The sequence below is a fragment of the Diabrotica undecimpunctata genome, chromosome 7 (genome assembly GCF_040954645.1).
Source record: "Diabrotica undecimpunctata isolate CICGRU chromosome 7, icDiaUnde3, whole genome shotgun sequence".
NCBI classification, from domain to species: Eukaryota; Metazoa; Arthropoda; class Insecta; order Coleoptera; family Chrysomelidae; genus Diabrotica; species Diabrotica undecimpunctata.
Window position 1 is genome coordinate 134,566,421 of NC_092809.1, and position 11,873 is coordinate 134,578,293.

At 33.0% G+C, this 11,873-nt stretch overlaps 3 protein-coding genes across 3 annotated transcripts; all 3 read left to right on the forward strand.

The window, feature by feature from the left end:
* Positions 1-2,596: 2,596 nt before the first annotated feature.
* LOC140446639 (uncharacterized) lies at positions 2,597-4,140 on the forward strand. Its single transcript, XM_072539227.1, has 3 exons — positions 2,597-2,628; positions 2,710-3,611; positions 3,719-4,140. The coding sequence occupies exons 1-3, from the start codon at positions 2,597-2,599 to the stop codon at positions 4,138-4,140; spliced, it is 1,356 nt and encodes a 451-aa protein (XP_072395328.1).
* Positions 4,141-4,176: 36 nt separating this feature from the next.
* LOC140446640 (uncharacterized) lies at positions 4,177-4,734 on the forward strand. The gene has a single exon (XM_072539228.1). It carries the CDS (start codon positions 4,177-4,179, stop codon positions 4,732-4,734), a length of 558 nt encoding a protein of 185 aa, XP_072395329.1.
* A 468-nt stretch (positions 4,735-5,202) lies between these two features.
* On the forward strand, positions 5,203-6,504 carry LOC140446641 (uncharacterized). The gene has a single exon (XM_072539229.1). The coding sequence runs from the start codon at positions 5,203-5,205 to the stop codon at positions 6,502-6,504; it is 1,302 nt and encodes a 433-aa protein (XP_072395330.1).
* The last annotated feature ends 5,369 nt before the right edge of the window (positions 6,505-11,873 follow it).

Below are 11,873 nucleotides of genomic sequence, written 5' to 3' on the forward strand. Positions count from 1 at the left end.
ATTCATATTAAAAAAATCTCTTTTGATTTAATTGTATAAAAAATATATAAATCACTCAATATCAACTGATTTTATATAAAATATATTTTAACAGTATTATTCTCATTGACAAAGCGCATTAGGCAAACATAAAAATATTTCCAAAGTTGAATACTCACCTAAAACGGTTGCTAACTGTATAAATTTTAGAGGAACTGCATTTTTCCTTAATAATTTTCTTTGGCCACTTTGGTAAATATGTTCCACTGTAAAATGATGCTGGCAAATTACCCTCTGTTTCAGGTCACTGATATCCATCAATAAAATATCAATATTCCCGCAATTTCTTTGCCAAATTTTTGTGCGCTCTACGTCTTTCAGGGGAAATTTAAAGAAAGATATATTATTATTTGTTCCATCGTTTCTTTCAAAACATCCCGCGTAAACACACTTATGCGTTACAGAGGCCATTTTATTTAAAATCCTTTTTTTGATAAAATTCCGCTATAACTTTTCACAACACTAATCACAGATAATACACCTATAGGGTAAGTTCGGCCCTGACACTACTCCTATCTCCTCGCAAGTCAGAGAGAGAATGATAAATCTTGATACGGTTTTCGAATGGCGCCATCTAGTTGTTGATACGTCTTTTGGTTACCACGAGGTGAGCTATCTAGTTGGCTTGCCAGTGAGAAACCGTAGATTCGTAAATGACAAATAATGATTTAAAATGCAGGGATTTTCTGATAAAAATGAAGGTAAAAAAACAAAAGAAAGAGTTGCGAAGCTGGTTACTTCTATAAAAAAAGAAAAAGAAGATTGTACTATTGAAAATCAACCAGTGCAAGAAAAAGAAACTGATAAAAATGACTTAAGCCCATGGTGTATTTTTGATGAATTAATTGGACATGATTCATCTAAACATACACCTGTATCGAGAGATATAAAAGATGTCGACATGTATTTGTCTGATGATATTACCAACAAAAAATTTCGAACGGAGATTGGAACTGTTCATTACAGTGGTGGAAAAACCATCACCATGTATATCCTAACTTAACCACTATATTCATAAATTATTGTAGTATTAATTTTAAATAAAAGAAGAACACGGTTAACAAGAAAAGTGGAAAAACTTGTGTTTTTAAATGTCAATGTAGACGATTCGCGATTTAATAATGTGTAATGTAAATGTAACTACTATTTACTATTTGTATTGTTTAATTTATTTTTCAAGTTATAATAAATATATCCTTCGTTAGTTTCTTTCCCTTCAATACTTATACACATTAACGATAATAGCCAATATGTTTGTTTGTGTACTCGCTTATTTGAAACAATCAACTAAACTCTAATTTAACTATTTGGGAGAGTGAGTCATCGTTTGAAGTCGTAGAAGTGGGGAAAGTCGTATGAAAATCCAGTGGCGTACACTCACTTTTATTTTAACGTTAATATTATATTGTTTACATATTATTGTTCAAAATAGGCCACAATATATTTATCTGCAGGTTTTTACTGAAGTTTCCATCTCTGTATCCAAAGACCGTTTTCAAAGATATAAATTATAGTTATATTTATTTTATTTGTTTATTATTTTATATTTATATATTCTTATATTATTTTCTTTTTTTTTTCTTAACTTTAAAAACGGTCTCTGTACTAGAGATCGAAACGTCAGTAAAATAAACATGTAAATAGATGTATTGTGGCTTATTTCCAACATTCTTCCTAAAAATACGGAATGCCACAAGCAAAAATCCACAGAAAAATAAATATTGCTATCATTTGTATATTTGAAAACGATCTCTTTATATAGAGATCGAAACGTCAGTAAATTAAACATTTCAATTAAATATATTGTTACTTATTCCCAACATTATTTCTAAATATACAGAACGGCAAGCAAAAAGCCATAGAAAAATAAATATTACTATCACTTGTATATTTGAAAACGATGTCTTTATATAGAGATCGAAAAATCAGTAAATTAAACCTTGTTAAGGCTTGTTACTCCCGTGCAAATTTCCGATTCACTCCCGTGCAAAGTCGAACGCGCGTATAGAAGTATAACTTCAAAAACCAACAACTCGGATTATGTTGTAAATTTTCATTTTATTTTAAAATTTGGCATTTTTGCGTATATTACATATATTTAATAAAATGAACGTGGGGTTATTAAATATTTCAAAAATAAAAAAGTAAGTTCATATTGGGATTCGAACTCACATACACCAGCGTATGAACCAAACACGTAAAGCATTTGCCAATTAGACATGACACAAACGTATTTCAAAATTGACAGTTCTCGGTCTTACAGTGATTTATTGAGATTATTATTCAGAAATACAATTCATTATTTAAAAAGGGCTTTAAAACATAAAGCAGCGGATACTATACAAAGTTTAAAGGCAACCGACAGTAATTATTTGTTAGCTTTGGATCTTTTGAAAGATAGGTTTGAAAATCCAAAATTAATTAATAAAGGTCATATAGATTCGATTATAAAACTTCCACAATTAGTAAAAGAGTCGGGTACTCAATAACGAACATTTTTAGATTCAATCAGAAAGGATATTAGGGCATTAAGTTCTTTAGGTCAACCAATAGAATCATGGGACGTAATTTTATTGGTAATCTTAGAAAGTAAATTAGACATCACAACAAAACGGGAATGGCAGAAACATGGACCAAAGGCTAGCTTCTCAACACTTGCTAATTTTTTAGACTTTATCGAAGAAAAAGGCAATATCTGGAAGAAGGCATTGAGGTTAACAAGGCAACTATTCACAAATCATGGGAAACGAAAGGACGATCGGATAGGCAGCCCACAACTAGTAGGGCATTCATAGAAACAAATGGAAAGGCATGTCATATCTGTGGCAGTTATCATTCTCTATATCAATGTCAGAAATTTAAGGAGCTTTCTTTACAACTGAGAAGAGATGAAGTAAGAAAAGCAAATGTGTGTTGGAATTGTCTAAGGATTGGACATAGGGTACAAAATTGCACATCGGGCGGATGCAGATCTTGCGGAAAGAGGCATCACACTTTACTTCACTCGGATATTAATAATAAAGTGGAAAATACTCAGATACACAATCAGATAGGTCAAAATACACGCATCATTCAAGGTACTAGCACACACAGGTTACACATGGGAGGTTCTGGCATACAAAACAATACGGGCACACAAAACCAGAAGGCATTTACTTCACAAGCAATACACGGGCAGAATTCTTATGAACAGGCAGTTAATCAGTCAAGTTCAGATCAAGGTTTTCAGCTTGATGATACAACACTGGGACTAGATACAACTCCAACTGATAACCAAACTATAGGGCAAGGATTTCAACTAGATTCCTTTAAATCAACTCAAATGGTAGAAGAGGTACAAGAACAGGTTTTACTTTCAACAGCCATTATTCACATGGTTGATAACATTGGAAACATGCATAAATGTAGGGCATTGCTAGACTCGGGGTCTCAATATAACTTCATTACACGCAGCCTAGCAGAGAAGCTGCAACTAACAGGTCAAAAAATAAATATACCAGTTGTTGGGATAGGTCAAGGTATTACAAATATTAAAAGATCAGTGAAGGCTACAATACATTCAAGATTTGAAGGTGGGTATAAATGCAACACGAGTTTTTAGACGATGAAGGTTTCAATACACCGGGACAAGTTGACGTTCTATTAGGCGCGGGTATTTTTTGGAATTTACTATGTGTAGGGCAAGTGGTACTTGGCAAGAATCAGCCACTTATGCAAAAAACTAAACTCGGCTGGATCATATCCGGTAAAATATTTCCATACAAAAAACAATACAATAAGCAAGATTTTCTAGTTAATTGTCATTTCACTTCTGAGGTTACTTTGGAAAATAAAATTGAAAAATTTTGGGATATAGAGGAGATTCCACAGAAGAGGTTTTTATCCAAGGAAGATAAGTTCTGTGAAGAAACTTTTCAAAACACAACTTTTAGGAATAAGAATGGATCATTTACAGTCACCTTACCTGAAAGGTCGACAGTCATGCCATTAGGTAAATCATTCAGCATGGCACTTAGAAGATTTCATACATTGGAACGAAAATTAGCAAGAGATAGTGAATTACGGAGACAATATGAAGTTTTTATGGAAGAATATATTTAACTAGAGCATATGTCTCAAATTGGGAGCATTGATAACATGCATACTTTAAATAATTCAGACAAGGTATATTACCTACCTCATCATGCGGTGGTAAAACAAGGTTCAGCAACAACAAAATGCAGAGTGGTTTTTGATGGTAGTGCAACTACAGACACGGGCATTTCTCTTAACGAATCACTAATGGTGGGTCCAAAGTTGCAAGACAATTTGTTTAACATATTACTTCGATTCAGAAGGCATAATATAATAATAGGGGCTGATATAGCCAGAATGTATAGATGTATTTGGGTTAACGAGGAGCAGAGAGATTTACAACGGTTACTTTGGAGGCCAAACGTAGAAGAAGAGATTAAAGTTTATAAACTTAACACACTTACATATGGAACGGCACCTGCTGCTTACTTAGCAATCAGATGTTTACAGCAGCTGGCACATGATAACAAAGACAGTTTCCCTAAGGCAGCGCAAGTTATACTTTCAGACTTCTATGTTGATGACTTGCTAACGGGAGTAGATACTGTAGAAGAGGCAAGAATATTAAAGGAACATATTAGCAATATTCTAGAAGGCGCAGAATTTTGCTTACGGAAATAGATCTCTAACCGGGGAGAGGTTTTGGAAATGGATGATTCAGTTAAAAGAGGAATTAAGCACTATTTGTTAGAAGGCAATAACAATAAGACATTGGGAATTTACTGGGATGCACAGGAAGACAAACTTCACTATTCAATAAACACTACAATACATGCTGCTAAAATAACTAAGCGGTCGGTGTTATCTATGATAGCGCAATTTTTTGATCCTCTAGGACTTATAGACCAGTTGTACTAAAGTCTAAGCTCATTATGCAATCTTTATGGAAACTAAAAATACATTGGAATGAGTCAATACCACTAGATTTACATACAGCATGGGTAAATTATAGAAGAAATTTCGATATCATATTGCCACGTATCATTCGTACTTTCATTGCCACGACTTGAACTGTGTGGTGCTTTGTTAGGCACCAGATAAGTGGGTGAAGTTATATCAGCATTGGGTATTGAATTTGATAGGATATACATGTGGACTGATTCAACTATAGTCTTATCGTGGATAGCTCAGGACTTCTTCAATTATAAAACTTTTGTATCAAATCGTATATCAGAAATACAAGAGGCTTCTAAAACCTGGACATGGTGGCACGTTCAAACTAAGAGCAATCCAGCGGATATTATCTTAAGAGGCGTAAATGCGGATCAACTCATTTCTTATGAGTCTTGGTGGATCGGACCATCGTGGCTAAAAATTGAAGAGGAATCTTGGCCCAAAGCGGTCAAACTTGACGATGTCTTACTAGAAAGAAAGGTCAAGCGTCAAATATTTGTGGCTAACAAAGATGTGGACATCTTTGACAGGTATTCTAATTTACATAAATTGCAACAGGTACTAGCATATTGTATGAAATTTGTTTCAGATTGTAGGATATCTAAGGAAAATTGGGTGGCTGGTTGTTTAAGCATAGCAGAAAGAGAAGTGGCACTTGTTTGGCTGATAAAGGAAATGCAAGCGCAGTCTTTTCCGTCTGACATTGAGGCATTGAAATCAGGTCAAGATTTGCCAAAGCGTAGTGAGCTTTTAAGTTTAGCACCTTTTATTGATGACAAGGGATTATTGAGACTTTCAGGTAGACTGAAACATTCAGACTTAAGTTTTAATCAAAAACATCCTATTATACTTCCTAGGAATCACAAACTGACTAAATTGATCATTATGCAAGAGCATATAAGGAATCTACATGCTAGCCCACAACTATTGTTGGCTACTCTTCGATTAACTTACTGGCCCATCGCCGGAAGACGCACGGTACGAAAATTTTTACATAATTGTGTTATTTGTTTTAAGGTTAAACCTACAGCACAAAAATACATCATGGGTCAACTCCCGAACCATAGGGTAACACCTAGCCGTCCATTTCTTAACTGTGGTGTGGATTATGCAGGACCTTTTGAAACCAAGACCAGTAATCTTTGCGGAAGTAGGGTTCAAAAATCATATCTATGTGTATTTATATGTCTTGCTACCAAAGCTGTTCATCTTGAAATTGTTAGTAATTTGAGCGCTGAGGCATTTTTAAACTGTTTCAAAAGATTTGTGTCACGCAGGGGTTTATGTAAAAATATTTATTCAGACAATGCTACTAATTTTGTGGGTGCTCACAGGGAGCTCAGGGAGTTATTTAGTCTAATTCACAATCCTAGCTGCTCAACAGCATATTTGGAATATTTTTCGCAAAATCAAATTAATTGGCACTTTATACCTCCAGTATCACCACATTTCGGGGGTTATGGGAAGCTGCAGTTAAAACTGCTAAGTATCATTTAAGGCGTGTTTTGATGAACAATCGTTTCACTTTAGAGGAGTTTTCAACAGTGATCGCTCAAATTAAATCCTGCATGAATTCCCGTCCTCTCACACCCTTAACTAATGACCCCAATGACCTTGACATACTCACTCCTGGCCATTTTTTGATTGGAGGTCCCCTAAACGCTATACCTCCAACTCATTTTGGTGATATCAATGAAAACAGACTCAGCAGATTTCAACATCTTACCAGGATCATTCAGCATTTCTGGACCAGGTGGTCGAAGGAATATCTTGGCAATCAACAGAGTAGAACCAAATGGCAGACTCCTACTAGCGGTTTGAAACCAGGTATAATGGTTATCATCAAAGGAGACTCGACTCCTCCACTAAAATGGGATGTGGCAAGAGTGACTGAAGTTCATCCTGGACTGGACGGTGTAGTTCGTGTAGTTACTGTGAAAACTGCTCGCGTCATTTTTAAACGACCTGTGTCTAAACTATGCGTACTACCGATAGAAAATGAATAGACATTCTATTTGTTTAGTTTTTTTAATATTATTTACTTTCACATTGTACTTTATTAATTCGTATGTAATCTTTACTTAATTATGACTTTACTTCATTCTTTATTTTACTATGTTCCATTATAAATATTGTATATCATTGAAAGGCAGTTCTTTCAAGGCGGGCGGCATGTTACGGCATTGTGCCTTCGGCCGTCATCGATTCCGCTACTCTCGACGCATTTAACAAAGGCAGATCACAGTCTACTGTGAGCCATAGAAAGAACGGCATATCGGTGTAAAATGTTTACATTTAAATTATTATAAATTGAGTTTAATCGAGGAGTTTTAGTTAGAATAGTCAACCCAATCAAAACAAATAAAAAACGTTGTATTACACAACAGGAGGCTTAATATCCGTTGCAAGATAATCCCCAGATTAAGAGACTGGGTCGATATCAAGCACAAAGTGACTGTAATCCCTTAATGCTGTAACAAATAGTCACCCTTAGTCTTTCGTTACATTAGCTTCAATTTTAAATTCTATCCAAAGTTTAAAGGTACATTACTAAATTATACAAAGTAGGTGTAGCCAGGTACGTATTTGACGTATTTCAATTTTGAGTTGTTAACGATTGGTAAATAAAATTTTAAGCATAATTTTGTTTACCTATTTAAATTTAATCAGATAATTGTATTTGTACTTAGAATTCAAAATTACAAATTTCTAGGTACGTAAAGCCAATGCAGAAAAGAGATTAGACAATTTCTTGGCATTTTATTCAGGTAAAAGGATAATGTTTACCCAATATCAAATTATTACTAAATGGGCTTCTGTGAGAAAAAAATGTATTCGAAAAGAACTTCATTTTTCTTTTGTCGTTCATTCAGAACAGAAGTCAGTAAATTAGCTATAAATATGAGTGATAAAGAAATGATTTAAGTAATGATGTCCTGTATATTCCTACCACTATTTCAGGAAGTGAATACGAGTCTAAACCTGAAACGCGTTCTGGTTATAATCATCTCACACACGATGCAAAGCAAGTCGTGCTTAACGTTTACAACGGTAAGTACTTGTTAAAATATTCTTTGATTAACCTTCCCAATACCGGGTGAATCATCAAAACGACCAATACCAGGTGGGGCGACTTCTCGCCCCAGTAGTTTAGTTCACTTTTAAGCGCAAGGATTTTATGTATATCATTAATATTACCATTTTTTAACTCTTTATTATCTGTATACTTTGTTTAATACCAATTCAACAAATTAAAAATCAAAGACAGAAGACAGTCACATTCAGAAACTCACCAAATAAACAGGTAATTTTAGCAGTTATCAGATATCAGACCTACTTAGGGCTAATTGCACTTTACAAATTCTTACAGAGATAATCCCAACTAGAAAGTGATGCTTCGAAAAATCTAGATAAAAATATGCTAATAGGGGAATTATAAAAGTTCCCATAATGTAATAGCAAGAATGGAATTTCAAAGATAAAGGAAACACATTACAATCAACTGCTAATATGTAAAGAATACCACTGCACACCATGGCAAGTAATTAGTACAGTCATTAGTAACCATCTTTAAAAAATTTCGTCTAAACTGATAAAATCAGATTTGTAGAACGTGAAAACACTCAATACCACGAGGGGCGAATTCTCGCCCCACATACAATTCCGCGAAATCTGACGAGAATAGAGAGTTATTGCAAAGTTAACAGTGCCTGCGTTGCACTATTTACACTGCGCTATTTCGACAGTTTTGACATACGGCTGACACATCACAAATAGAGATATTGCTTGAGCTTATGCATACTTTGTTGCGTTATTTACGTTGTTTATGTTTTCTTTTCATTTGTTCGCAAAATATTGAAAATGGATCATGATTTAGAAGCACTTATTTTAGCAAATGCTCATGATGATGATGTAGAGTTCATCATTTTAAATAACATTGTGGGAGAACATGTATTACATCCACAAAATCAAGAATTTGATTTAGAAAACATGATGCAAGCAGATGTAAAAATAAATTTTAGGTTTAGCAGACAAGAGATTCCTATATTTGCAAGACCTTTACGCCTACCAGATTTCATTCTTACCAATACTAGAAACTCTGTTAGTGGTAAATACATTTGCATTCTACATTATTTGAGTGATGAGAAGGCTCACATATCCAAGCAGCCTTATAGATCTTCAGCTTTTATTCAATTTGTCACCTCAATCATCATCTCAAATTATTAATTATATTGTTGCATTATGCTACTGTCTGATGTACTCATTTTAGTAAATTATTACCAATAAAATTGGTTTTGAATTCCGCACAGCGTAACGGCTCCCCTAATAATGGCAGGCCTTATTTTCAATAACGCAGCATAGGCCAAATATCACATCTGCGCATGCTCTACTGTCAAAATAACGCGTGCTGTAATACAGCAAGTGCAAAATTGACTCTGCAATATCTCTCTAATATTTAATTTTCTCTTCTCAGTATTTTGGGTTTTACTACTTATTTGTGCTCTTAATACATCAACTACCAACGTCCTAAACCGTCAAAGTGATTGATTAAACTTAATTACTGATATTAGTAAAAACGTTAGAACTGGGGCGAGAATTCGCCCCACCCGGTATTAGGAAGTTTAATCATATGTACCGATTAATTAATTTATAAAAAACACAAAATTCCGAGCAGAATTTCTTAAAAAGTAATTATAAATATAAATTTTATATTTTTTCTTAGTTCTTCTTTCGACGATGGTTCAATCAGAAGCGATCAAAAAGACGGTTTTTTTGACACAAGTGCCACGATCCACTGTGTACGAACTTATAAACTAACTTATAAAAGGTCCAGTGCTGCGAAAAAAAAAGAAATAATTCTGATGCCTATTAAGAAATTACCGAATTTTTATTAATTAGCTTTATGGGAAACAATATATCATATGTATTCAGTGAATAACTTACTAACTTTAAATAAACTTTGGGTGAATTAAGAAACGAAGAAATAATCCCCGAGTGTCATAAAACTACTTTTTGGAGGTTTTTAAAATCCAATGGTTTTATCTTTAAAACAGTGAATAAACGGCAGGCAACTGAATCCAGCCGCTTAATAAAGTGGAGGTTCGATTATTTGAAGAGTCTAAGGTCTTTTAGGAGTGAAGAGAAGAACTTGTATTATTTGGATAAAACTTGGTTCGACACCCACGATATAGCTAAAAAATATTGGACCGATGGTAATAAAAATTGCGTCACCAATGTTCCTCCCTCTAGAGGGAAGATAATTTGTATTTTACATTGTGGGGAAGAATCAGGATAGGTAGAAGATGCTTTATTACTTTCTGCTAAGAGTGTAAGTGATTGTCGCTTAGATTATCATCAAGATATGGACAGTAGTTTGTTTTAAAATTGGTTTGAGCAGCTATTACTACCTAAATTAAAAAGAAATAGCTTTATTATTTTGGATAATACTCCGTATTCAAACAAAGCTGAAATTCAAGAATTTTTATCAAAACATGAAATATATTTTATGGATTCTTAAACAAAAAACAAATTGTAGAAATATTAAAATTAGTTTAGTGTGAAAAAAATTATGTTATCGACAGGCTAGCTGAGGATTGTGGCCATAAAGTATTAAAATTACGCACTTACTATTGTGTACTGAATCCAATAGAATTGTTGTGGTCTCAATTAAAAACTAATGTGAGGAAAAATAATAATTCTCCTAAATTATTTTCGAGTGTTGTAGATTTAATTAAGACCTAATGTAATAATATTACGGCAGATAATTGGAAAAAATGTATAGAGCATTTAAAAAAACTAGAAGAAAAATACTTACAGTTCCAAAACATTATAGAGTAGTTATAGATTTAAACGATAGCGATAATAGTTGTACCTATTTAAATGTAGATGATATGTAGTTAAGTTTAAAATATTTTTTTTGTATTTTTTCACTATATTAGATACATATTTTAATATAAAAGTATTACTTACATGCATTTTTCTTTTACTTTGTGGGATTGCCGTAAGTTTGTTAAAATGTATCAGTATATAAGTATATCGACCCTGTATTCAACTATATCTAGAAGTTTAAATCCGAAATATGTATCTTGCAACGAACAGTACATCCGACCATGGATGGAATAGCTGTTGATGATGCTGATGAAATTGGATTGCCAACCGGGAACACAACTTTTTTAACTTATGGTGTATATCTAACTTTCGGAGTTATCCCTTTTCAAGCGTATAATTAAAATCTCAAAAAATTTAGTTTGACGCGAGGTCAAATTAACTTTTCAAAGTACTTTTAGTCAAATTGTTCTTGTTTGGTTATAATAAGTGCAATGCATATTAATTATCAACTTTTTTGATGAATTTTAACCTGATTCATCTGCACCATTATAAAAAGTTTTGTTTTTGCATAGCATTGTTATCTTTTTGGTATAACATTACTCAACATCCGTATAATATGACGTGCTTCCTTAAAATATTATTCACTAAAAGCAAATATTTATTACATCATTAATATTTTCTTAACATAAAGATTTCTTTTTTTTCTGAAAAATGGCTTTGGCAGAGCCAATTAGCCAGACTTGTTTGTGTTTATTGATAAAATCGACTGAATTTTAATTATTATTGATTGCAGATTCATAGTCAAATGTTAGTACTACATCTGCCTAATATTCTTATAGATATATAAATTTTGTTTTGGTATATTTTTATTTTGTTTTCTTATTCTTTTATTATTTTCTTATTTTTTTTGTTTTGTTGCTTTTTTGTTTTTTTTTTGTTTTTTCCTTTTGTTTTTGTTTTTTTTTTGTTCTTTTTTTTGGATTTATTTTTTTGTGTTTTGTTCAATTTCTATTTTCTTAATTTTTTATGTTTTTTTT